This window comes from Passer domesticus, chromosome 3 (assembly GCF_036417665.1).
Source record: "Passer domesticus isolate bPasDom1 chromosome 3, bPasDom1.hap1, whole genome shotgun sequence".
Taxonomy (NCBI): Eukaryota; Metazoa; Chordata; class Aves; order Passeriformes; family Passeridae; genus Passer; species Passer domesticus.
This window is the reverse complement of record NC_087476.1, coordinates 117,661,479-117,689,183: the sequence shown is the minus strand read 5'-3', so window position 1 is coordinate 117,689,183 and position 27,705 is coordinate 117,661,479. Positions and strand designations below refer to the sequence as shown.

The 27,705-nt window shown below is 39.3% G+C and overlaps 1 protein-coding gene across 3 annotated transcripts in view; it reads left to right on the top strand.

The window, feature by feature from the left end:
• The first annotated feature begins 6,583 nt into the window (after positions 1 to 6,583).
• The window catches only part of SPTLC3 (serine palmitoyltransferase long chain base subunit 3), a 98,030-nt gene continuing 76,908 nt past the window's right edge, over positions 6,584 to 27,705 (top strand). The window contains exons 1-3 of one of the 3 annotated variants that reach the window (XM_064415430.1): positions 11,252 to 11,386; positions 25,098 to 25,178; positions 25,502 to 25,670. In XM_064415430.1, coding sequence (XP_064271500.1) covers positions 25,554 to 25,670 — 117 coding nt within the window. In that variant the 5' untranslated portion in view covers positions 11,252 to 11,386; positions 25,098 to 25,178; positions 25,502 to 25,553. Of the gene's footprint in view, positions 6,932 to 11,251; positions 11,387 to 25,097; positions 25,179 to 25,218; positions 25,671 to 27,705 lie in introns of those variants that run through there. The other 2 variants (XM_064415429.1, XM_064415428.1) reach the window with 2 other exon arrangements.

Below are 27,705 nucleotides of genomic sequence, written 5' to 3'. Positions count from 1 at the left end.
ATATGTATTTCTACCATGCTAGTACATATGGCATTTGTAAAACTGGAATTGGAATATTGGTGAATTTATGGAAAAAGTAATCCCATTCACCAACATTTGAAACTGTCCTCCAGGGTTAGAAATGGAGAGGGTTTTGCCTGACTTTTATAACTACCTGGAATTTGAATGTTCCTTAAAGCTATATAAAATTACAGTAGATTGCATTGTAACATTTGTCTCTTCATGTATTGAAATAACCTGGAAAACTGTTATATTCACTGAAACCAGTAGAAGCTTTGTCATGAGCTTTGAAAAGAATGAATTTAACTTCCAACTCTTAATGGTTTCACTTAGCACATAAAAAGATGTTCTGGCTGTGCTTTGACTTTGGCATTGTCTGGAGTTCAAAGTGGCAGGGATGAGTGAAAAAAACTACAGAAGAAAAAGAAATATTTCATCAAACACCCAATGTGATTTAAAAACCCCGACAGATAAATGTCTAAATGTATCTTTTACTGATGAAAGGAAAAGGAGATATAACTGCTCACAGATGCAAAATATTGGGAATGTATCAATAGCATGTATCTTTAATAATAGAAAAATATAATTTTTTAAAATATCAAGATTATGGAGGTCATACAGAAGAAAGGAAGGAGGAATGTTTTGGGGTTTTTTTCTGGGCATGTGAGAAAATAAGAAAAGGCCAAGATACTTAGCTATGTTTAATCAAAATATATAAGCAAGACTTAGGACAGGGACTGGAGCACAACAGCCTTTGCTTCCTCTTTATGGCCTCCTCAGTACTGAATTCTCCTTTCATGCACCTTCTTGGGATGGGGCAGTGAGTGCCTGTGGAGCTGACTGCCAGATGAGAAAAGCTTTTAGATTTGGGAGGGTTGCATCCCTTTCCCTCCTCATCCCAAAGTGGGAATTGATTTTGCGTTCCATTGCTTAGGAGGTGGTCTTATGGATATACTGCAGTGTTAAAGAAATGGGCAGTCCTGCTGAGAAACAGATCTTCTTGTGAAACCCAGCTGTAGGGCATGGGTAACTAGACATTCTCATAAGCCATGATGTATATCAAGTTGTGTGCTAAAATAAAATGTATTTTCTTTCATTTCCCTTCTCTAAAAGAAATGTTCTTTACTCCAGAGTTGACTTTAGCTCTGTCTCCTGAATTAAAAGAGTGAGGGGGCTTGAGGGGACTCTGTTGTTCCCACTTGCCCGGCCACAGTGTTTTATCGTAGCAGTAGCATAAGCAAAGGAAATAATTAAGTCCAAGTCCCAGGCCATCCATTTTTAGCAATTTAACACATTCATCACTTGCGTTTATGCCACCCATCCTTGACTTAGCAAACCAGATGGACTGCACAGCCAGGCCTTTTTGTCAGAGCTTTCAGAAAGCTCCATCCATCCATCCATCCATCCATCCATCCATCCATCCATCCATCCATCACCTTCCATGTTTATTTCTCCGAGTGCCCTTTCACAGTGCTCATTTCTCTCCATGCAGCATCACAAAAGCTGTGGTAGGTGAGCTGAGCTGTGGGTTGCTTAACTGGTGTCATGACCTGAGACTCCTGCCCTCACTAGCCTGAGTTAATTATGCCAACAAGAGCAACAGGACTTTAACCCTAACTTTTCTTCAAGGAACCTACACAAATCACACATAATTCCCATAGTGAAATAGAGCTGAACCTCTTGAGGGCTTGCCCTCTTTCCAGCATTTATTCCTGTATATGAAAGCAATGAGTTCCCAACAGGCTTAAAAAGGCAAGAGTACAATACCAGCCCATGTGTGACCTTCTGTTGATTTATTCTCATCACCCAACAGGTGTCTCATACAGAGTTCAAACTAATAAATGCTGAAAGACAAAACCAACAACCTTACAGTGAAATGTTGTCAGGGACAACTTCTAATCCTCTCTGGTTTTATAACAGTGAAAAGATAAAAGGGGGAAAAAGAATAGGAAAAAAGAAGAAAATAAGAAGAAAATTCTGAAAAAGTTAGTGCCCCAGAGAGCTGCATAATAATTAACAATTCTTTTTTCAAATTGTAAGTGATTCCTTTTCAGTTCTGGATAACAATAGAATCATAACTTCATCAAAGTTACTTTGAATAGCCTCATTAATGACACACAGTCTTGGTTTGTCCCTGCCTCAATGTCTGATAATATTTTCATGCCTTCTATTGAATGTATGTTTAGCTTTGTCTTCCTTATTTATGCAATACATTCATACATATCAGATAATCTTTTTTTCTTGGATGTTCAACAATTCAATCAGATGTCAGCAATAAAAGGGGGGTAAAAAAGAAAGAGGATAAGATGAAGGGTTTTTTCACTTCAAGCCAACTAAACAATGGAAAGGGAAGTGTATTATATCATCTGTAGAAAGCAACCTAGTTCATCCAGATCTAGCTGCAGAGAGTATTTAGAAAGCACAGGCTTTAAATATGATTTATTGAAGTACAATATTGCCTACATTGCATAGACTAGAGGCATTTTCTTCTAGAATAGCTGATTAACAGAAGAAGCTCCCTTAAGAACAGTTGCACAGAGTATTCCTGTCAAGCCTCTACCTTGTACAAATATTTTTAATTAATAGATGCCTTCATCAAATACAAGAAAAAATTAAGTACTAACACTCACCAGAGACCCTGCTATTAGAGTGATTATTTTAGATTTAGTTTCATTTGCAGATGTCATTAATTTATTTTTAATAGATCGCTAATTTAGTTTTGTCTATTTCTTGTTCAGATTTTGTAGATATTAGCAGGCTGTGCTTCCTTCAAAGCTTTCCCCTCCCTGTTCCTCCAGGCTCTGTGCTCTCCACAGTGCATCTGTGTTTAAATTAGCGGGACCGCTGCAGGCTGAGATAGCGATTAATCTGCACATCTGCCACAGGAGAGAAGTTAACAGTCTAGCTGAGGGACTCAAAGCAAAAAACAGCATTACCCACTGCAAGTCATCTGTTCTGTTTGGCAAAGCAGTAGTTGTGTCACACAGGAGCAGGCTGCCCTTGAAGTATCTTCTGTGTGAGTGAGTGGCAGTGGTATTGTTGTGCAGTACATAAACCTCCTTTTGTCAGCTTGCATTAACCACAGAATTGACTTGTAAGACATTTGTACTTGGGGAGAGAGGGATGAGCAATGTCCTGCCTGTAACAAAGGAAACATCAGTGCCACAGCACAGAGCAGAGATACCAGAGCTGTTTTATTGGAAAACTACAGCAGCTTGTTCAAAGTCCTCTGTTGCTGCTTCTGCTTCATAGGTGTTCAGATTCAGGGTGTCTGTGCAAATGGACAGGATGAGGTGAGTCCCAGAGCAATGTGTCCAACAGCTGCCCTGTTCCCAGGAGCTCAAACAACCCTTGGCTTTCTTGTCTCAGCAGTTTGAGGCTTGTGCACATCGGGTTTGGTGCACACAAGAGCACTTCATTGCTATGAACAGGCTGAGAAAGCTGGGGCTGTGGAGCCTCGAGAAGAGAAGGTTGTGTGGAGACCTCAGAGCAGCCTTTGAGTACCTGAAGGAGGTTACAAATCAGCCAGAGAGTGACTCCACAGGAGCTGTAGTGATGGGATAAGGACTAATGGGTTCAGACTAAAAGGGGAGATATAGGCTAGATATGCAGAAGAAATTCTTTACTGTAAGGCTGTTGAGACACTGGAACAGATTTTCATTGTTCAAGGCCAGGTTGGATATTGTAGTGAGTTCCCAACAGGCTGAGATCTGAGCCACCTGGCCTAGTGGAAAGTGTCCCTGCTCACAGCAAGGGATTGGAACTAGAGGACCTTCAGGGTCCCTTCTAACCTGACCCATTCTATGATTCTATGTTTCTACAAATATGGTGTTCAAATATGGTGATAGTAAAGATGGAGATAAACCTTCTTTACCCCTTTTAGACTAATACAAGAAGTGAGGAAATGGAAAATTTCTTTGCCTTGGTTTTGATCTGACGACCCTGATACAGAGGGATGGCATGCCTTTTGTTTTTTTTTCACTCACAAAGGAAATTTAAGAAAGAGCTATGAGATGAATATAGACCTTCTTTGTCCTAATTCTTTGTTGTTTTATTACACGAGTGGCATTTCCTAAAGGGCAGTGCCATAGTCTGGTCAGTTCTGCTCCAGTGTAGTCAATATGTACTTTATCACTGACTTTAGAACAAGCAGAATACACAGTCAACTACAACAAGACAAGAAACTGCTGACTTTATGTTGATTGAGTGAATAAGCTTCTCCAGCAGTGTGTCTCAGTTTCTAGCTGGGGATATCTCTAGATTTAATTTTAATCAGATCTCTTCTAAAAGGGATTGAAGAGTGCTGGTTGTAGTGGGGACCATGGAACTTCTATCTTCTGCAAACATTTTCGTTTTACTTCTGTGGGGATAATTTTGACTCTTACCATTCTTAGGCTGAATATGCACTAGCACCTGTTAGATTTAAGTGTTTTTCCTTGTCAGTTTTCTGTCTCAGTCAGGAAATTGAGAATGTTCATTCATAAACTTTTCCAGTAAGTGACAGGATGCAGACAGGTATTCAGAATTTGTAGACATGCTATTAGTAAGAACATCATAGTAAAAGAAGACAAATATTAATGAAAAATATCTGAAAAATTATGATTAATGTCTCCAACCTCAAGATAATACTGTAATTTTTTCTGTCATGTGTGTGATTTATCTTTTACTTCCATACATTTTTCTCTTTTTCTTTTAAATGTATGAAAGGTTTGGGGTTTTTTAATATTAGTATCATTATACAAAGTATGACTTGCTTAAAGATATTTTTATGAAAATACTCCATTTAGAGAAACAGGATGTTTCTCCAGCTGTGTTATAACATCTGTAAATGGTTCCTCCACAATAAATATTTTCCTCTGCTGAAGAGTATGAAAGCAGAGATCCAGAATGGTTCCCCTGTTTAAGGAAGGTTAAGTGTTTTATGAGATTAACCTAACTGGGTGTAGATCTCTCTGATCTTCCTGCACCTCTAAATTACCTCTTTCCTATGATAGCTGTTATGATCTCTTTCACACAGACCCTGTGCTGCACAATTTCTTTAATAACATATGCAATCTTCATCCATTCAGGTATTGCCAAAGACCTACTAGATTGTGACACCATGAGAAACTTCCAAGACCATTTTTTTAACCCGGGAATGAGATTCCTGTGGTTTGCAGGTTAATCTGAAATAGCCAAGCATAAGCACATATAGAGAAAAATGTATTCATAGCAACCTAATCTTACCAACACTCCTAAAATGGGCATAGGGATAAGTGTGCAGACATGAAGCCAAAGCATAGTTGCCCCTTTTGTGTCTTTTAAGTCAGCTCCAGTGACATTGGGATGTCAATCATGAAACTAAGTCATGTTGAGGAGGTCAAGGAATGCAGTCTGTGCATCCCCTACATCAGCAACTGTGAAAAATTTCCCAATAGAAAGCTTATTCCTGGGCAGGGCTGTGAGTGACTGCAGAAACTCAAGAGCTCTGGGTGTGAGGAGCACTGTCTCAAAGACTTTGATAGAGGACAAGATGTTCAGTCCATATCTAGAAATGTGGTGCTAGTCTGCTCACTCACAGGCCAGAAGGTCTCACTAGCTTCAACTCAGAAACATAAAAAGTTACAATATTCCGAAGCAGACAGGAATTTGGTAAAAAGGGATGGAGACTCCAGGGAAGAATTGCAAGTTCTAGTTAAAGTGATATGAAAGCAAATTAATGTAAGAAGAACAGGTTTGACAGCTCCATTATCAATGCATTAGCTGTAAATATGAAATGCAGCCTGCTTAGCAGAAGCTGCGGATAGCGTCCATCAAGACTGGAATGAAAAGGTACTGATATTGATAAGGGTCTTGGTAATATTTCACAGTGACCTTTCCAATACACTTAGAAGGAAGGATGTTACTTTACTGCTAATGCCACAAGTTATTTTTGGCTACTAAGGACTTTAAGTTTAATCTAGATTCCAAGGTAACCTTGGAGTATGTTAAGGAGACCTGGCTGTAGTTGTTCCTCTGTGGGTGATAACTCAGCTTCTGAGGAGACACTGTCAGTCTCTCCATCAGCCACACGTGGAGATGAGTGTCTGTGCAGCTTCAGCAGAACCCAGCAATCTGGACAATTCCCATCCTCCTGGCTGTGGAAAACTCCTCTGTTTAAATAAATAACGTGCTACAAGAAAGAGCATGCTGCAAGATAATGAGACCGTAGGTTTTAAGAGTTACTGAGAGTCTGAAAAGAACTTGGTTCATAGCAGAGATGGTGTTGGTGTTTGCTTGGTGAGTCCCCACTGTGTAAACAATAAAATTTGCCTTAGTCTGCAAGCTGTGTCAAGTACTAGGCCAGGAACAATTTACCTGTGGTTGTTCACCTCACAGATATACTGCTCTTTAATGCATTCTGCTGTCATATAAATGTGGGCTACATATTTTTCCAGAAAAAAGACCCTGGTCATTGTTTTCCTTTTAATGCTACACAAAAATACTTGCCCTTTGATTACTGCAGATTACCAACCTGCTGTGCAATACATGCTTTCAAAAAACACACCACAGTAAACACAAGATTGTATTCATTTGCAGAAGAAATGTGAGTTTCTTATTCATTCTCCACGTGTCCAGGTGTGGATGCAGGAGGAAGTGTCAGGGTGAATGGAACCAAAAATACCTCAGGAGTATTGTGACTGTAATCAGTGTCACATCCCTGGTGTTCTGCCTGTTCTTGTTCTCCAGCATGTGAATGTACTCATCATCATCCTCACAGTCTTTGGCAACTTTGGGAGGTTGGACTCTGGTGAGTCTCCACACAAAGACATTCTACAAAATCATCATCTGTCTCTTCCTCTGATTCTGAACTCATGCTCATGTTTGACCTCCACCGTGTCAAAAAGAACCCTTCCCAAGACTGAGGAAAAAGACGAGATGAGGATTTGATACCATGTGAACTCTCTGCAAAGTAAGTAACTGTAGATTTTTATTTTTCTGTCTTAACAGAACCTTTTGCTTAACCATCATTGCTCTCTTTCCTCTGGAAGCCCAGTTTTGTAATCCTAGCAACTGCATGCTGAGAAATAGTGTGTTAAGGGAAGTAAGAAACAGAGAAAATGTATTTGATACTTTTAACTTTTTCTTTCTCTTTTGATTTTAGCAATGGTGTTTTGCCAAGCATATTTGTTTAGAATGATTACCTGGGCAACTTTGAGCTGTAAATTCCTTTCAACATCTGTTTAAAGGAGTTAAGAATTTATTTGATGTGTTACTTGTGTGACAGTGTTTCTGTTCTCTTAATGCCTAAGCAATAAACATTTTTATCAGGATTCTTGATTTTATCCTAAAATAGTTAATTTGAAACTATTTTTCTATGTAGATTGGGAATTTCATTCTGAAATGGTGATTTATTGTAAATCTTTAAGTCCATTATAGACTAGAAGTGTTCAAAGTTATTCTTGATGAACTACTGAACTAATTTTTTTCTCTTCTGTTCCTGAACTGATCAGGTTTTCTATGAATGTCTTAATTGCTCAAAAATTCTAATATTTCCCACTTAAGAAAAAAAGGAATTGTTATAAAGGCTTTTTATAAATCCCCTGCTACTGGTTCTTTACAAATCTGGTAATTGTTTCAGGCATTTTATTTATCTGCTTACTCAAGTCTTCTGTTTCTACACTATGATTAGATAATTTAGTCTTAAAATGAGAAAATCACCAAAAATATCTAACCCATAATGACTTGCAATATTACTTTTCAGCATGAATAATTATTCACTGACTATTTGCAAAGTATTTAGGATTCATAAACATCTTCAGGGCAGAAAAACATTTGTCATGCAGATATGCATATGCAGTCGTTAATAATAAGCCACAAGTAATAACTGAAAGAGCTGACAGTGCTTATGACAAAATTATTCACTATTTTTTGTGGTATTCAGCCAAGTCTGCCTAGGCTTTATAAATAACTGCTGACTTAGAGATTCTGAAGGCCAGGCAGAACTACTGGGTCATTTTTTTTTATTTCCTAGGTAATATTGATCAGGTACTCTTTCCTAGTTGTGCTGGATGATGATTATATATGATGATTATATCCATGTGCATTTATTGTTTTCATTCTGCTGAATATAGATAGACTGAAAAGTTTTAAATAAAATCTAAAAAAAAAAAAAATCTGGCATAGTAGTTGATGAGGCTTAATGAGAAAAAAAGAAATGTTTAGTACAGCAGTCACATATTTAAATAGTGCAGCACTCAAGTGATAGTTAATTTTTTTTTTCCATATACAAGGTGGAATGGTTTAGAGACTTTCTTATTCCTTCTTTTTGCAAAATCGTGTAGAACCCTGACAGGAAATAGATTGCAGAGAGCAGTGACAGTTGTTTCTCAGTAGCAAATGTGGCTGTTAATGGAAAGAAATGCAAGACAGCCATCTGTTGGCTGGTGCAGAAACCTGTTTGGTTCCAGTCCCAGGGCAGCCCAGGCAGGAGGGAGAGCGGTGCTCCCTGCGAGGGCAGACGGTGTTCGTGCACTGCTGGAACTCAGCCTGAGCACCAGTCCACTGAGAGGGAAGTCTGCCTGTGAAAATGGGTGCTGGGAGTGCTGCAGACACCTGGGACACAGGCAGGGCTCTGTCATCAGCACCGTGCTGGCTGGACAGAGCATTTCTGCATCTTTTCCCAAGCAGCAGTTCTGTGCTGCGGGACTGTGTAGCCAGGTGCTGTCAAGGCTGGTGGACTCAGCACTGATGCAGTTCCCGGGGAGAGCAGATGCACAGCTGATCTCTAAATGTGTGGCAGTGTAGTACAGGACACTTGCTCGTCCCTGGGCTTGTGGGACACCTTCAGATCTACATTGTAAAGAGCATACAAGTGAAGGTAATAATTTATCTTTAAAACTCAGGATTACGGTAAAGTTTGAATTAGGTATCTTGGATGTTTATGGTTTGTAGGCTATTGGCCTTTATTAAAAACCTTTCTCATCATACAGATCATTAAATGAAACAGTCAATAATTGGGTCTTTGACTGTCCCATATCTCCTGACACAGATTTATGATTTGATAAACAAGACTACTCATATATCATTGCCATTTGTGCTGAGGGGCTGACCAGCACATCTTCTTTCCCATCTGGGATACTCTCCCAGGTTTCTGTTTTGAACTGGGACTATTTTGAACTATTTCAGGATCTGGGACCATTTAGGTAGGTTTAATTCCTAATAAAAAAGACGTAACTTTGATGTCTGTCTCCAGATTTTTATTAGTTACAAAATAGTGGATATACTGGCTCTCCCTCTCACCACAGTGTAATGATTGAGCAGATTATATCTCTTTCAAGTGACAATAGCATGAAGGAGTGCTCTTGGTGTGGTACTGTGGTGCTGCGTGTTTGGGCAGGGATTTTGTGAGCCTCTCACATATTGCTGCTGTCAATAGCCAATACAGCTGCATGCTGCTGGTCAGGATTAAGCTCCAAAACACAGCAGTTTCAATGGAAATTTTATCAGTGTTCTTATGTGGCAATCTGGCACAAACTACAATTTTCTAGAGGTCTCTGGCTTTGCTGTTTTTTGTTGGATTGTTGGGGTTTTTTTGGGTCCTTGCTGTGGCCAATTACAGTTAAAGCTGGGAAAAATTGAGCCACTGTTGAAAATCACACCCTATACACTTCTGAGCACAGATAGATTGAATTTCAGTAAAAATTAAATTGAAATAAATGGCTCCTTGTTAATTCTAATGTAATTTTAAATAGGTGCAAATTAATTTTGGGGGCTTTTCTCTAAGTTCTTCACATATCCTTATGTAGATCAATGAAATCACAAGAAGGGACTACAACCACTGGTTGTAAAAGATAAACGCCGAGGAGCAAGGGTGTCTGAACCACAATGACTGCTTATGCTAAATAATGGAGCAGAAGGCTGTGCTGGTTGAACTGCACTAATGATCTTTTGGTGTATTTTGTGGCACACATCTATTGTGGCAGTGAGCCCCCTGAATGGGGAGTGATGTGCTCTGACTCCATCATTGCAGAAGGCTGAACAAATCCCTTATTTAAGCTTTACTAGATTACACAACTACACTGTACTGCTAAGAAAAAAAACATTGCCCTTGCTAGAGAGTCACGACACAGCTTTGACCTAATTGGTTAATCAATCCAAACACCATCACCAGAGTCTAATTAACAAATCACTTTTGGTAAACAATCTCCATAACACATTCCACATGTGCCAAACAACAGGAGCAGCAAACAGAGCGAAGAATTGTTTTCTCTTCTTTCCTGAGCTTTCTCACTGCCTTCCCCAGGAGAAATCCTGGGAAGGTTGTGCCTGCTGCTCTCTGTGAAGAGAACTGCAGCCACACACATCCTTTGTGAGCATTTGACACCCGTGATTGTTTCGGTGGAGATCTGCAAACTGTTTGCAAACAGGAGGATTTGACCACTGTATTCCATGTGATAATCATGTCTGATACTGTGGATCCTTGTGCTCTTTCCCCATCCTCACACCCTCACTTCCAGAGTTTGGCTTAGATTCTGACAGCTTCTGGTTGGGATGCATTTATCCCACGTTTTCAGCAGGTGATCAATATTTTATTTTAAGTGACATTCAGCAAATGTTGAACTGATAGAGCTGGAAAGATAATGGCACCAGCTGAGGCAGGCCAGCTTGCTAACATCCCTACAGATCTTACTGTGAGCTGAATGCTGCCACTCAGGTTGTAACTCTGAGAGTTTAAAGCTGGATAGGGAAAATTTGTTAATTATGAATTCTTTAGTCCTTCAGAGGTTTTAAATCATTCTTTGATGTGACAATATACCCTTAATGCACAGAAACGTTCTCAATATGTACAGGAGGTAAATCTTGTGGTCTGAGTCCAAACTCAACGGACAATTCAGTTGGAAAGGCATTCCAGTCTATGTGTATGCAACTATTAGAATAGGAATATTCCTCACATCCCACTTGCTGATAGAGTCCTCTTACCTGAGCACAAGGCCCCTGAAAGAATGGAAGGAAAGGGCTTACACAGTTTCAGGGGAGATGCCTGACAGATTGTGTGCTGGATTTGAGAAGCTGGCATTTCTGCTAGCTAAGGTTTTACTCTTGCTTCATCAGCAAATTGTGACAAAAAAGGTCTAGACTGGTTCTGATTTTGTTATCTTTTTAATATGAATTTCATGACTTTGCCTCCTTTTTAATCTACAAAGTCTGGATTTTTTTCCTTTAATTTAAATGACCTGGTTTTGAAATTGCTGACTGCAGGTCTCTGGGGGTATTCACTTCCAGAAGCTTCTGGGGAAGAAGGAGTGATCCTTCATGCCAGAGGAAGGAACAACTTTTATCCTGCATGAATAACTTCATTCTCAGAGCAATCTGGAGTGGGATGTGGGAATTGATATATTGTGTTTGTGTTGATGGCAAGGGAAAGGTAAGACAGCTTTGACAGACATGGTGATAGGGGCTTTATGTTTACTGAAAGCTAAAGAAAAACTCTTAGAAATTCTGGGGAAAAAACCAAACAAATTTATTTAATAGAATGGAATGGTTCCCAGGAATTCTGAATATGTTTGATTCTGCTAATAAACTTATCCAGGCTTTGCCTTTGACCCCAAAACCAAGATAAGAAGAAGGTTTTGCCTTTGTTGCTCAAGACAGATGAGCTTGTTAGAGCAAGCTAACAGGTGTGGATTATGTCACTACAAATTCAGAAGGGGAAGGTGACACTTGAGGTGCTTGCCTCTGGCTAGGTATGTGAGGCCAGTGCTGTATTCCTATCTAGGCATAGCCTTTCTGCTTATCTTACAATAAATTAAACTGACTACTTGTCACTGGGGCTGAAGCAGCTTTTTTTTTTTCCTTTCTTCCTTTCTTTTACCTCAGGGTAACTAATACACCTTTGTTTTCCTGTGGTAAAGCAGAGTGAAAGCAAGACACTTCTGTTTATAAGATCAGTGCTATGCATCTGCCTGAAGTTGACATATTTCACAGGGAAAATGAAGTATTCTGACATTGCTGCTTTTTTTGCTTGTTTTGTTTAAAAAAAAAAAAAAAAAAAGGAAATCAAAACCACAACCCTGCAACCTAGTGTGTGCTAATTACTGCATCTTGAGCAATGAATGCATTGTTTTAGGTGCAGAATTCCTAACATATGCTGGTATGGAGGTTCCAATGCTGACAGTAGAATTTCTGCCTTGGAAGTAGTCAATCTCCTATAGACAAGCAGTTTTCCTTCATTTCCTGGCTGTTACTCACTTGCATATTTCAGTTTGATTCACTCACCTGGCATTCTGCTGTTCTCCTGCTCAGATTTAGTCACTTTTAAAGTGCTGGTCCAGCTGTGAGCTTCCTGTTCCACTAGTACCTCCACTGAAGCAGATATGATTAACTTAGGACCAGCATTTGGTATCTCTGCACAATTTATCCTTCCACTTCAGAGTGGCAGCCTGAGATTTGCTGGTTTCCTACACTTAAATAGACAAACTCCATTTCCCATTATTCTTACTTAATTGTTTATCCTCTCTGAATTAATAGGTGAGATTTTAACCCTATTTCTGTGCCACTCAGCTTCTTCATTTCACTGTACAAAAGAAAAAAAATATCTGTATATCAATGTAAAAAAAAATTCCTTAATTCCCACTGCACTCAGAACTTCCTGATTATACTCTTAAAGAAGTTTTACTGGATTATTTTAGATACTTTCCAGCACATGGTCTCACTCTTGAAAATTGCTGCCTATAAAGCTCTGTTAAAGGAGCGGCACAGGGTACAGCTCTAGAAATTCTCAGAGTTTGCATCAGGGACAAACAGAAGGGAGAAATCTTGTCACAATGAAGTCAGCTTCTCCCTTGGCCCCTACCCTTCTTGGTGGCCCAGTTTGGTCCATTCCAACAATCACAAGGTAGATTCTACCATGCTGACAGTGATTTAAGTACAAGTGTTTCTCCTGAATTAGCAGCCCTAGGAGCTGGATCTTCTCTAGTGTATTGTGAACTCAGCAGCTGTGGAAATTGTGACAGTAATTTTTTTTCATGCTCATGTGCTTTTGTTTTCTGCCTTATGAAATCATTTATAAAGAAGAAATAAGGTGGACGGTTGTTTTAAGAAAACATTCTTGGGAAATTTCCAAATACATGAGACAGAAAAAACAGCTTCCCACTGAAAATCACTTCTTTTTTTTTTTGCAAACACTTGATAATACATATTCACCATGCTTTCAAAAGAGAATGGTGATGCAAAGCAAAAATAATCCTAGCACTCCCTTATCAATAATTTGGTTTCCACCTCAAAAATTCTTCCTTCTTTTTGTGTCAACATTTCTTTAATTAGAGCACTGGAGCTCCTAAGGAAGAACAAATAATTGCTGGACCATGTTCCATACACATTCCCAGCCATCAGAGGTCAGTACAAGTTCGTTCATCCAAGCAGCTTTAAGGTCCTTTATTCCTCCAGATTTGCATAGCAGGTTTTTGCTAATCAGGCAAATGACCTTTCACATCTCTAACGTCCTACTGGGTAGGAAGGTTCTTGGGAGCAGAAGCTAATGAACACAAAATATATGCTTAGGCAAATGTCTTGGCTCCATGCAGTGTCCCAGGAAAAGCACCACTTGATGTTTGTTCTGGTTTTGGATGTCTAACTCAGCAGCTGACAAAGGACTGGAATGGGTGGAATAGCTACACCCAGTGCTCTTCCAGGTTTTGGTTAATTCTTGTGCCTCACTGAGCTCTGTTTGATATTAATCCTACTGGATTAATCCTGCTGGATTAATTTAATGAAGATTAAGATGCTAAGAGTGGCCTCAGGACAGCTACAGCAAAGAGCCTACACCTTTCAATGTATAATTTCAGTGGCTCGTGTGGTCCAGTACTAATGGATCACAGTGAAGTGACTTCAAAAATAAAATCTAAATAATCTTCAGCTAAGGAACATAAAGGTTCAAAGGCCACATTCTGTGGATTTATAAGTGATTTTAAAATACATTTATTTTAAAAGAAAAAAAAAAGCCCATGCTATCAACTGCTAAAAATTGGAAAGCTCTGAGGTAAAAAAAGATTCAGGAAGTTCTGAATTTATTTTCCCAAACTAGTGCTTATTTCTGTACCCTTCTGCATCTGTTTCACTGAAAGATTTTCCCTGTGGGAACGTGAATAAAATTTTATTTGGCTACAAGGGTAGAGAGTGAAAGTGAGCAGTGAATTTGGTGGTTTAAGTCCCTGGTGCAGAAAAGAGCTGAGAATCTGTGTTATGAATCTGGCAGAGAATGAATTTGAATTTCTGTCTCTCACTATGGAAATGGTCTATCAATTATGGGATCTTTGCCCTCTAGAGACAAACTGAAAAGGTAAAAAGGAAAAAAAAAGGCAACTAGGGTGGGTTTAAGTGTTTAGGAAAAACTTGCTAAACAATTTTGGGTTTGACCCAAAAGAAATATTGAAACATAGCAAATAAAATTATGAAATATGATTATTCATTCCCTGAGCAGCAGAAATAATAATGTGAACTGCTTCTTATCTATGACTAAGGTCTGAAAATAAAATTCAAGTGTAGAAGGTCAGTTGAAAATTAAAAATGCAATTTATTAACTTGATTTTATTGGAACACTGACACTCAGTCTCAGATGATAATAAAAATACAAAATGCTGCGCAGCCAGAATTACCAAGCTTCAGGTTCAACATGGGTCTCACTATTTTAGTTGTTTATTTTGAAGCCTAGTTCCCACAGCTATTTGTCATCTCAGCTTTCATTAAGATACCATGATTTTATCTTTGTGCCTGTAGAGGACCATATGAAAGTAGAAAAAGCACGGAACTGAAGTCAGTTTGAAAGAAAAAAAAGCATTACTAAAATAAGTAGAAATCATTTTAAAAGGAAAAAAATAAAAAAACACTACTCTCACAAAGTTCCATTGATTCAGGAGCTGGACCTACAGGAAAAAACCTTAGATCCTCTTAGACTCTTGATAAAACTGTGCCAGTTGGAATGCTGAATATGGGAAGAGAATTTTCTCCCAGTATCTAGCTCAAAAGTGAGTCCAGTAAATACATGTTAAGAGAACCAGCTTTGAACTGACCAGAAAGCCTTCCCAGCCCTGCTGAATGATTTGGGACATACCAGTATCTAATAAAATACAGATCAAACATTATTAGGTATGCTGTGAGGTTGAAAGAGAGACTTAGCGTGGCAGTAACCTGACTTTTGTTGCCACATTAGCTACTGTTAACCCAAAAGTCTTTGCTTTTTCCTGGTGTTCACTCAATAATAATTACCTGTCTCATAGGAGATTGCAAAATAACTTGTATTTTACTGACAGTGATGCTGAGCAATAGAGGTACAACATGAGGTCTTAGGAAGGCAACCCTGGAAAGAAAACTCCTTAGAATCCAAACTGTAACCACGTTTAATAATCATGATCAGGGGAATGTTATGAGAAGGGTCAGAAATTTTGATGTAATTTATAAACAATTATTTTCAGCCTTAACTTTACATTGTGAAGAGCTGTATTGATTTGATTGGAATTGTCAAAAGTATGTATGGAACTGTAGGAAGGCAAGGATGTCTGCAGGAAAAGCCTTGGTGTTCTGGGAGTGACTAGTTTGTCAAAAAGAACTAAGTTAAAGGTGATCTGTGTTATCAAAAGGTCATGATAGTGAGCAATGGTTTGAATTCTTGTGAAGTCCACTGGCAGTTCTGATTAAGCTTATGTGGGAAGGAGCTAATGTGTGGATGACTTTCTTCCTGTACTATAGTATGTGAAATCTGGGATTTATCTTTAATTACTTCCTGAAGTTAATTAAAGTATTTCCCTAAGCATCATGTGTGTAGGGTGAGTTTGGTCTGAGACTGCTTGTGCTTGGTGGCAGGGTTGATATCTAAGTTTCCTATCAAGTTCAGTAAGATAGTGAATTAAATAGTAAGAATATAAGCAAATATAATGGAGGCCTAGATAGATCCAGGTATAAATCTGAATCTGGACAGAGTGTCTGAAGTCAGCAAAGCCCTGTAGAGGCACACGTGTCTTCTTAAGGAGAAGGCCATGACTCATTGCAAGAGTGATTACAGGATTTTTTTTTTGTTTCCTCTCTAGATTTTGTTTTTATACAGAGCTGATGACTCTGTGTGTGTGTGTTTGTTCATTTGTCTTAAACATCAAAATCTGGTCCTGGGTAATTTTGAACATGTTGCAAAGGTGTTACATTTCCCAGTGTTGAGCAATTCTAGTTACATCAGAGAATTTTCCTGAGAGATCTTTTAGTCAAACTCAGATCACTGATAGAGCCCCAGGCTTTGGTCTAGGAGAGTGCTACAATGTCTGAGTAAAACCGTACTAATCTTGAATTTAATTATTCTAATCTTGAATGTAATGATTGTTGGTGTCTCCTGGCCTCAGCAATCCAGTGATAAAGATGTAATTTAAAGATGTAATTGTCACACTGTTTTAAAAGGCTAAAAACAGTATCATAATTCTGGAATTCTTCTGTGACAATGAGTGGCACATCCTGTAGGCACGTGTTGATGTCAGCTGGCTCCCAGGGCTGTAGGAACTGGTCCCCATGAGCAGGAGCTCCTGCCAGATCTGTTCCACCACTGCCTTACACATCAGACAGAAGAGAGCAGTCCGAGGGCCATGGCTCAGCTGTCTGCATTGCCAGGACCAGAAATGTCACAAGCCAGACTGGCTGCTAGGACTGGCAGAGGTTGCAGTTTGAAGCATGGCAGATGCTGTGGGAAGGAAGGGAGGGGTAAGGGCTTTTTCCTGGCTTTTCTTTCACAGAAGTACAATAGTAAACCTCAATCTGGAGAATTTCTCCTGACAATTCTCAAACCTTGCTCTACTCCTTTCCTCTGTACACCTGTTTTCAATGACAGCAGTCTATTAAACCTTCCCCCACCCTGCTGGCGGTGATGCTGATCTGTCCTGCACAGACTGCAGGAGCACCACAGCCAGATCTCATGGTAAAGGGGATGAGCTGAAGCTCTGGACCATCAACCAGGCAAAGACCTTGCAGCAGCACTGCTTTTGCCATGGTGAATGCATGGCACTGTGGAGAGGCTGGGCTGGGGGATCCAGCCAGGTCCCCCACGGCTGTGGCATGGTCCAGGGGGCTGAGATGGTACCAGGAATACATCTATCCCATGGATGAGCATAAGCAGGGAACCAGTTCAGGCAGTGAAAACCCTAGCAGAGCCTTTACTGCTGAGTGTTTAATTTTTGCCTGTCTCAGTCATAAGTCATGAGTCACCTCTGTTCCATTTTTAGCAGATAACAAGAAGAGAAGGAAACCTTATGCAAAGAAACAGCAATGATGCAGTAACCCTATGACATCAGCTGCTGTTTGATAGCACAGGGCATAGCAGGTGAGGAAAGGAGCTACTCCAGGTAAGACAGTTTCAGATGTGTGTTAGCCACAGTGAGAGTGCAAGAGCTGAAGGACATGCACTGCTCTCAGGGCGAGCTGTAGCTGATCACCTGATGGCTTGAAATTTTAGCAGCCTTGAAAAAGCAGCACAGGACCTCTATCCTGTGTAGAAAAGATTGCTTTGAAATCCACTGCAAGCCATAGGCTGTTAAATGTGGCTGTGATAGTCCCCACAGTTTCCTCCCCAGCTAAGGGATGATAGCTTTGACAGTGGAATTACACCTGTCTAAAAGTACTCTAAGGCTCAACTTGCCCAACTCTTCTCCAGTGATATGAAATACACTTTGTTTGGATAGAGATTTATTTCAAAAGAGAACTGTAGATGCTGGAAAATAGTAACATTTTATTCCAATATTCTTTACTGGGGTCTGACAAGTTTACTGTGCATAATATTAAAATTAGAGATGACATGGAATATAAAAACAAATATCACAGGAAAGAAACTTTAGTTTCCTAGTGTCTTGGCAGGAGAGTTAAAAGACTCAAATAAACTTGAGGGGGTTTAATGAAAATCTTTTGTGACTGAAGCTGTGTTGAATAGGACCTGCTGCTCTGGGAAACCTTCAATTGATTTTATTTCCTGGTATGTGTACCAGCTTTGAACTGGACTCTTGGAGTTGTAGCTCCCAAAACATGGCAGTGTTTCTGGAATACCAGACTGTGCTCCTAAAGCTTCTGTAACAAATGTAGGGTGTTTCAGACTTCTGCACTGAACCCTTAATACAAATAACTTCAAGTACGGAATAACATTTAATCTTGCTGTCAAAATGATAAATATAACTCTTAAACTGGCTTCAAAAAACACCTTTCTCAGAACTTATGGATTTAAAAAGCTCTCGAGATAATTTTGGACAGTTGCCCTTCCTGCATTTGGCAACAATTTCTAGAAGGAATTTCTCAATTCTCATTCCCCCTTTCAGTCTCCCCTCTGACACTTGGTGGTTCCTCAGAGCTCCATTGACTTCAGTGAGGCATGAAATTGAGAAAGAATTGCAGTGAAGTCTGCTTAAAACAGAATTGCAACTCTTTGTGCCAAGCCATAGGGAGACCAAACTCTCAATAGTCAAAAGAAATTCTCCACAAGTGAAAATAGAAAAAACTTGATCTGACAAAGCTTTTGAAAGTTTGAATGTTTATAGTTAAGTAGATAAAGTGAACAGTATTTTGGTTTCTTCCATCTGTTTGACAGTGTAGGGTAAAAATATCTAATGTCAACCATAGCAAAGTATCATGAGGCAACTGAACAAAAAGTATAAAGTTTTTATAAGGCAACACAGCTACCACCTCTTTACCATAACTGGCAAACACAGGTTTTGGAGTTTTGTTTGGGTTTTTTCCTCTCTCAGCCTATACTTCCCTATGAGATAGGATGAGCAAAACTGAAATGGTGAATAACAAAACATGGGGGCAGGGACTAGAGGAAATAAGTCTCCAGAGAGCCCATGTAGGGAGTCACATTTAACACAAAAGTCTAATTTTAAGGCATGTCTTGAAATGATTTGTTCACTGGCAATGGGGAAGGCAAATAATCTACTATATCATGTCACTAATTTTAGTAATGCTAATAAAAAGGTTTTGAAGCATAACTACTACTTGCATGGGTAGGCCTATTGACCTCACTGGGTCTAATTCAATGAAGTGCTTCATTGAATGAGTAAGAATTGCAAAACAGAGCCACTTGTTAGATTAAAAAACGGTATTTTGCAATGCTACTTTTTTTTTTTTTCCAACTGAGTAACATTACGAGTTCTCATCTGGGCCTGCATAAATCTCATCCTTCTGGAAGCACTGAAAAATTACATTACAAGAACAATAAGCAATAACTTTTAACTTTTGTGTGAAATCACTTCATAATTTCCTGTTCAGCGACCGACATTTCATCAATAAATGTAGGTTAAAGTTATGTCTGTTTTGTTCAGTTTTATTAGTAATAATAATATTAATAATGAGATTTGTCTACCTGGTTAAGTATCAGTTGTCTTAATGTTCCAGATGTTTGTGGTGGAGAATGACTTGTCTGAATCAATGTGGTGATGACACAGAGGAGGAACAGATGGCACAGAGCTGCCCCTGCTCACTCATCATGTCCAGTGGAAACAGTGACAATACCATGCTGGTTCTCAGCAAATTACAGAGCTCAGCAAATTAATCAGGCTGACTGGCAGAGGTCTTGGAAAAGTAAACTGAAATCTGCCTTGCATGGCTCTAGATGTTACATGGCTATGGATCACATTGCTGCTGAAAGAAGTCAGTAGAGAAATGTCCCACGAAAGAGATTTTGCCTCTACCTGGTGCTTGTAAAGTGGTTTTTTAGCCTTTGGCTTGGCTGAGTAGTTCTATTGGCATCACTGGGTCTAGCTATCTAAGTTTTTTTCTTTAAGGAGTAAGAATTGCAGGTTCAACTTCATGAGAAATTTCCAGATAAGAGTGTAGTAATGGCATCAGCCTTGTAATTGCAAGAAGATAGAGCAGAAGGCACACTGGGCTCTCCTGCACTTGCTGCTCGATTTTTGCAGCAGGCTCTTAGTTGCTATATGGTAATTCTTTTTGTCTTGGTATGATTTTTTTGAATTTATGTTGGTTTCATCTGATTTTGACATTCTAGTCAGATTTGTTTTACTTTTGTATCAGAAGATAAGGACAGAACTGTATCAGCTGTGCAATTTATGAAGCCATAATCCTTGAAAGGAGATAAAGGTCGCAAGGGCTACAACTGTCCTCAAGTTAAGTACAGATTCCTAATTGGATTTGTGTATCATATATCAATCAGACATTTGTATCAGATACAAAATCCCTACAATTTCCTGATGCTATGAGTACTCAAAGTTTGTTGACACCCAGATGCAGTCAGAAAACTGGTTCTGGTAATATTGCCTAAGAAACCAGGCTGACGGCATCTTTAAATGCTTAAGGTTTTCAAGCATTGTCTTGTCATCTTACTGTGCCCCATGAAGAACAAGGAGGTGCAGAGGAGTGAAGAAGCTGCTGTGCCAGCCCCAGGGCTCTGCAGGGGCTGCATGGACCTGCCAGACACAGAGCAGCCCTGCCTGTTGCACCATGCCCTGCCCTGTTGCAACACTGGTTGCATGAGTCCACCTGTGCCATGGCTCTGAGTTGCTCTAGATTATTCTCTGACCAATATCAAACCATTTTGTGTATCCTGCAAGTTGTGCAAGGGCAGTTGAGGGGATCTTTCAGTACTGGTGTGCAGTTTTATTTCCAGGTGTAGTGGCATATCCCTGCTCAATCCCACATACGTATTGCTAGATGGGGTGTAAAGAAGCAAACACAAGATGGGGGTTCTTCCGTGTAAGGATTTAGGGAATTTAGTCTATAGCTGGTGCTGGTGAAATGTGGATGACTCAAAAGACACCCTGGGAGTGACTGACCAGCTGATGGCTGGTACTTGCTCTTGCTTTGTTGTTGTGGTGTCTCCCTATTTGTTCACGAAGTCTTCCACACATCCAAGGCAGGAATTGCCTCCAACATCCATGTGTCCACATACATCAAATATAAGTAATCAATGGCACACAGAATTTAAGAAATGGATTTCTGTTGTAAGGGAAATGATTGTGAGAACAAAAAAGGTTTTTTACCACGTACTCCATTACTGTCATGCTCTGCTGCCAATTTAAACACTCCTAGAATCTTGGATTTTAACAGAGGAATAGATTTGGATTCCCAGTTTCTTCAGCTCTTTTTTGACATTGGTGTTTGTCCAGTCAAAACAAACATAGAGCTACCTGGCGTCTTTGTTTAGACCCTTATTGTTTCATGTATGTAAAAGGGAATCTGTCATGAACTGAAATTGTCAAGGTCTTGCCATCAGATTGCGAGACCATTTTGCAACACTGCTGTAAGTAACTATACCCTGGGATGAGTAGGAATCCTACGAGATCCTTCCAGTTTATGACATTATAGTTTTCAGGGATGAGCTCTCAGGCTTTCTTGCAACATTTTTTTTTATTGGTAGGTAATGGAGTACTGATATTATAAATGGAGACACTGTGAATCCAGTATTGTTATTTTAAATGGGGACACTGTGACCTCTACAATGACACTACATATCTGACTGGGCCAAAAGTCTAATAGAAAGTTTTGTCCCCGTTTCTTGAGTGCACCAGCAGAGTTCAGCCTTTTAACCTATCCTATGTAACAATGCAGTTTTTACCAGTAAAGTGATTTTCTTCAAACACTGAGAGACTACTCAGAGCTCTACCCCTCTCTGTTCTCTCTTCACTGTTGATAAACTTCTGTGGCATTCACATTCTCTGAAAAAAATCCCTTCACCCAGGATTTTTCTCCTGGGAAGCTGAGAAGCCTCAGAGAAAAAGGAAAACAATTCTTATCTCATTTGCTTCTCTTCTGTTTTGTTCCTTTGGAATGTGTTTGGAGATTGTTTACCCACAGGTGATTGTTTCATTGGATTCTGGTGTAAGTTGTTTTCACTCATTGGCCAATCAGTGCCAAGCTGTGTCGAGGCTCTGGAAAGAGTCACGAGTTTTCATTATTATCTTTTTAGCCTTCTGTCAGTATCCTTTCTGCATTCTTTAGTATAGTATAGTATAGTATTCTTTAATATAATATAGTGTCATAAAATAATAAATTAGCCTTCTGAGAACATGGATTCAGATTAATCATTCCTTCCTATCATGAGGGTCCCTGCAAATACAATAAACTTTGGCTAATTAAACTGCATATATTTTACTTCACTTTTGTACCATACTCCTCAGCAATTTGTCTCAGAGCATTTTAAAAGGACAAACACTTTTCTCCTGATTTCAGTGTGAGTTAACCAAAAATGCAATGGTGTTAACAGGATGATGACAAAGCAAGGAATAAAGCCTAGAACCTGGGGATTCATAACCTGGAACCTGGGAATTCATTGATGGTTTTCCTACAGGTTTATAGTAATTGTAGTCATGTCTTGGAAACTTTACTAGCATTTTTGTAGAACATGGTGTGTGGTCTGCTTGTAATCTTAGAAATTTATCATCTTCTTGTAAAAGTGTGAAGAACGACCAGTACCTGCGCCACTAAAGAGAAGTGCACATACAATTGCAGTAGGATTGGTGTCCCCAGTCCTACTAAGATTGTGCCATTAAATACACACAGTTCTTGTACAGTCAGCATAGCAGATTATTTCCTTGCACTTCCCAGAATTATAAAAATCGGGTATTGCTAGAGGTGGTTTTTGTGTTGCAAAGCAGACAATTACTGAGTCCTTTCTCCAGTGTCCAGGTAGCACAGATCCTCATACATTTGAGTAATAGATTTAGGTGCAGGTAACAGGTAACATGATAGATATGTGTAGAGAAGCCTGAGTAATAGATGAGATGGCTTTGAGTAAGATAGAGTTCTGAAGGGGACAATTATTTTCTTTTTCCTGGTTTGATTTGGGTTTTTTGTTTGGTTGGTTTTTTTGGATTTTTTTTCTTATTTTTTGGTTTGGTTTGAGTTTTTGTGGTTTATTTGTTTGTTTTTTGTTTAGGTTTTGGGGGAGCTTGGGGAAGTTTCTTGCAGGGGTTATTGTTGTTGTTAGGGGGGTTTTTTGTTTGTTTGCTTTTTTTGATTTTTTTTTTTCTTCAGGAGAAATACCACATTCTGTTTACAGATAATTTTTGTGTATCTGGCCAGACTCATCCCTTCTATAAATCTTTTTCTCTGACTAGGATCAGGGTAGGAATTTTAGTCAGCTTCTAGTGATATTAGTTTTGTGAGCCCTGGCTTTTAGGTCATGGCTAACAGATATTCCAATGGGCAGCTCTTCTCTGAGTCTATTTTTTTAATTGCTCATTTAAACTCATATTTAAATGTGGTATATTTTTTTAAGTTCTATTTATTTGTTATCTTATATAATGTAGACATTGAAAACTAAAATTACCATAACACATTTAACTTGCTATTTTATTCATGTCAGGACACTGGTATTTCATGGGCCTTGAAACAGATAACAAGTATAGACCTAGAGAGTGGGATTAACAAGATAATTTGCATTACCTGAACTGTTGTTTTAACTGGAGATTCCACTTCCCTCATGAACTTAACTGGGGAGGGAAAAAAGACACATATGCTAGGTTAATTTTATTGCTTTGTGCCTCGAAAGGTGCTGAGCCTGTTGGGAAAAGCACCTGACAGATGTGCTGGCTGGTGCCACGGGAGCAGCACTACTCTAAGTGTCCTTGTCTTCAGCACACCAGGGGGAAGAAGATCAGTAACTGACTGAGCAGATGTTTTACAGGAGTTTGATTTGCTGTGACAATCAAGGGCACAACTCCCAAATGAAGAAAGCTCCTTGGTGGGAGAGGGTTTCCATGTGCAGGGAGATTGCCTTGCATTGCCTTGTTCCATTTATCAGCAGCCCACAGGGGATAGGTATGCAGGAGGTGTCACCAACCATTCTTCCTGCAGGCTTATCCTCATCTCAGTCTCCCTTTTTCTTTGCAAATATGAACTCTTAGCCACTTTAGACCAACAATTTATTTTGCGACTATATTTGACGTTATTATATTCTCAATTATTTTGTCAGTGAGCTATACTTACAGATGAAACCTAATTCATGAAAACTTATTCATACAGAAATGAAATATTTTTTCCTAGGAAAAGCACCAAAAAGATAAAACTTTTAAAAACATGATTTCTGACAGTGAATCTTGTAAAACTGTGAGGCAAAACATTTTAGTGTTTTGCTGCTTCTGTGTCATTTTAGTCGGTTAAGGGGTTATTTTCTTCCCCCAAAATACTGCAATCATATTAATATAAGTTTAGATCACTCTTGAGCAGGACCCAGAAGTTTACTAGTACATTGATGATCTCTCACTTTGCAAATTACTTCAAAGAAGAAAATATATTTTAACAATTTAATATGTGTCTAAGATAAGTTTTCAAAACAACAAAGTGTATTTCCCTGTGTATTTTCACAGTGGTTTATTTAACATTTCATCTCCTGCATTCCACATACTCAAGTTCTAGGCTGCTCTTTCTGTATATAACTTACATTTCATTGCCAGGATGCCATAGCAATTTTTTCTAATTAAAGAACTTCAAGTATTTTTATTCCCCCAGCCTTTCCTCCTAACTGTGTTTCAAAATTGATATTATAATACAGCTTTCCTTTAATCTGTCTCCTCACTAATTTGAATTATTTTGGGAGGAGGAGATTCTATTAAATGCTATTAAATGCTACCAGAGATGTTTCTACTTTCACTTTTTGTCACTAAAATCTGAAGCACGAGAATTTGATTCAGCAAAGACCATATATGCATTTTTACAATTAAAAATCTTTTTTTTCTTTGTAAAAGAAAGGATGTATGTTAGTCATCCTTAGTAGTTTCACATGTGATTAAAGCCTGACTTGTTTTAAAACTAAATTAATCAGCTTTATAAAAATCCATTTCCCATTCATTGTAGTAGCATGGCATTTATCCTACCACTGGCCAAACAGAGTTTAAAGGGCCAGTTCACTCCAGTGAATGCTTGTGCATGTGTCTGGAGTGTCTAGCTCTAGATAAATTTTCATGTTATTACTAAAATGCATTCCATTTCTTTGCAGGTATATTGTTGTGTCTGTGATGCTACTCATATAAGAAGGGATTAAAAGAAAAAATTTTAAAGTGGTTCTCTGCTTTACTGAGGGCAATATTACCTGTTTTCAGCTAATATATTCTTAACAAGATGAACCATATGATTACACTGTTAAAATTTTCAAAACATTTTGGCAGTTTTTATAGAGGGACGTCACTCCACACCGAGTGCAATTCGGAGAAAAGACAGAAAGTTTCTCCCTCGGAGGTATTTAAGAGGTAATATATCTTTAAGTGTCTCCGCCTCTGAATCCACCCACTTCTTGATAGCTGCAGCAGCCTTGTTGACTCACAGAAGCCGTGTTCATGCAAGAGCCAGCGATGAGCAGTAATTTTCAGAGATTTTAACAGCACACCTCCTGCTATGTATTTCACATTCTAGCTTGCTGGGGCTGAAGCTGTATGAAAGAAAGTTTTATGTTTTGAAGAGATTGCAAAAGATAGTTCCTCCTCTCATCCTGGAAAATCCTGACAGACCAGTTGGATACCTTTCAGGCCTTAACCAAGAACTTTATCTGCTCATCCCACTGTCTTTTTTACAGTAGAAAGACCCAAGACACCCTTAAGAACTGAGAATCTGACTAATTTAAACAGATGGCTAATCCCAGTGCTGTGTGCAATGGACATCTACATCATCATCATCATCAGAAACAGAATAACCTCTTAAAAAGTGGAATATCTAAGAAAAATGGAATCACTAATGGAACGAAGGTAAGGTTTAATTGTTTACCCTAATTGCCTCAATGTTGAAAACAAATAGGTAGTTACAGCATTATTTATTAAGCTATTTTTATGGTCATCTTAGTGTCCATTGAACAGTTTGTATGGATTAGGCTTGAGTGTTAATTTGTAATCGTGGGACCTAACACTGCTTTTGTCTCTCCTAAACTGCAGAGAGAGTTGGGAATGTTCATGCAAATGCTGTTGATCCCATGGACTGACTTAGTGTCTAGTTCATACCAAAAACAACAAACACAAGTAGTAGCTTCCTTCTAAAGCTTAACCGGTGGTGGACTTGACTTTGCCATGTATTAATCACTAGTGGAAAGCTGTTTTGCCAGCTTCAAGCGTGTGTGGAGTAATTTTTAAAGTGTGATTTGTTGCTGTACAAGTATAACAACAAAAATACGTAGGCAGGCAAAGCTCCTTTTCATGTTTACATTTATGCGGGGATGGCGTAGCTGATCCCCACACTTTACTCTCCAGCCTTGTACTGCTCAAAATCTAAGTCAGTTTACTTCCTATTTTCTTAAGCTGTTCTCTTTGAAGCAGCACTTCTCACATACATGAATATTTTGTAGAACTGTTGGCATGAAGAATGAACAAATCTAAAAGTATTCCTTTACCAAAAGAGCCTAGATCTTAAAGGTTGTCTCTCTGTGATGCCTGTTCTGACTGGGAGCTTACTGTCTGCCTTGGAATGTCCTAATTCCGGATCTTGATGTGATCATTAGGAGAAAGTCTTGTAGTGACTATAAGAAGGCTGGCTTTACAGCACGGTGTGGGAGTGACAGGGGGGATGGAGAAGGTTGCTTGTGGAGCCTGTGTGCTGACCTAACCATCCCTGCTGGAAGCTTTAGACAAGGACTGTGGTGAGGGCTCTGCTGTTTTACAAATAAACTGCTATCTTTTATCTTTCTCTAAATGGGGCTCTCACACACCTTAGCCCTCTAATGAGGGCACGCCCAGTGTCATGCCTAATGGTTGTCTGGCTTTAGGTGTCTCCCCTGGTATGAGTATTTCCCAATCACTGGCTTGTGTTGGATGAGGAAAGCAAAAAATCTTGCACAATGATTGAAAAAGGCCTTTCTTGGATTCGCTTCCAGAAACCTAATTCAGTATTCTCTTGTATATCACATACACCTCCTCATAATTTTGTATATTAGCTATTTGCTGCAATGGTGTTCTAAGTCTTTGCTTTCCATTTGTGACAGATTTCAAGGACTAAGTTTTGCCATTCAGTTACTGCTAACCTGGTGTAAATGAGTGATTTTGAAATCCCAGAAGGGCATTAATTAGAATTTCCTCCTTAATAAAAAATAGAAGTAAACAGGTAGAGAAGTAATGACTAGTATTATTGAGCATGAGCAAAAAAAAAAGGAAATAAATATTGGTCTGAAAGGGGTGGCAAAGAAATGAAGGAAATATTATTAGATGCACCTTCAAGATTAGTGAAGTCTTACAAGCACCACATGGTCGGAGGAGAAAGTGTTTTACCCTGCTGTGTGACACCTGACAGTAGCACTGAGCCACTTGTAAATGCCATCCATGGCTGAGGGAAGTGGTGAGGAAGTGAAGACTTAGAAAGTTCAGGAGGCTTATCAAAGGCACATTTGGTAAGTCTGGGTCGAGCACCGTGCTCACAATTACATACCATTTCCCCTTTCTTCCTGCTCCAAACACAGAAAGAAGGAAACAATAACAGACAAGAGTCCTGAATGAACCAGGAATCTCATTCCTGGCAGGAATCTCCCCATTCCTGTCTGGTCTGTTTCCCCGCCCCAGCTGCCTCACCCTGTTCAGTGCTTATGCTTGATGCTATTTTACAGGAACAGATACTGTTCCTTCCTCCCTGTGCTGTTTAGGAGCCTCTGCTGGAGGTGTGCACACACTCCTCCGTGCACTGGCATTGGCCACTCCTCGCTGGGCTGCGCTTCCCACTTTACAAGCTGGGATCTGAGAAGCAGGGAATATGGCAGCTTGGTGCACAAGGAAGCCTGTACAAGGTTTCCAGGTTTCTCTTAAT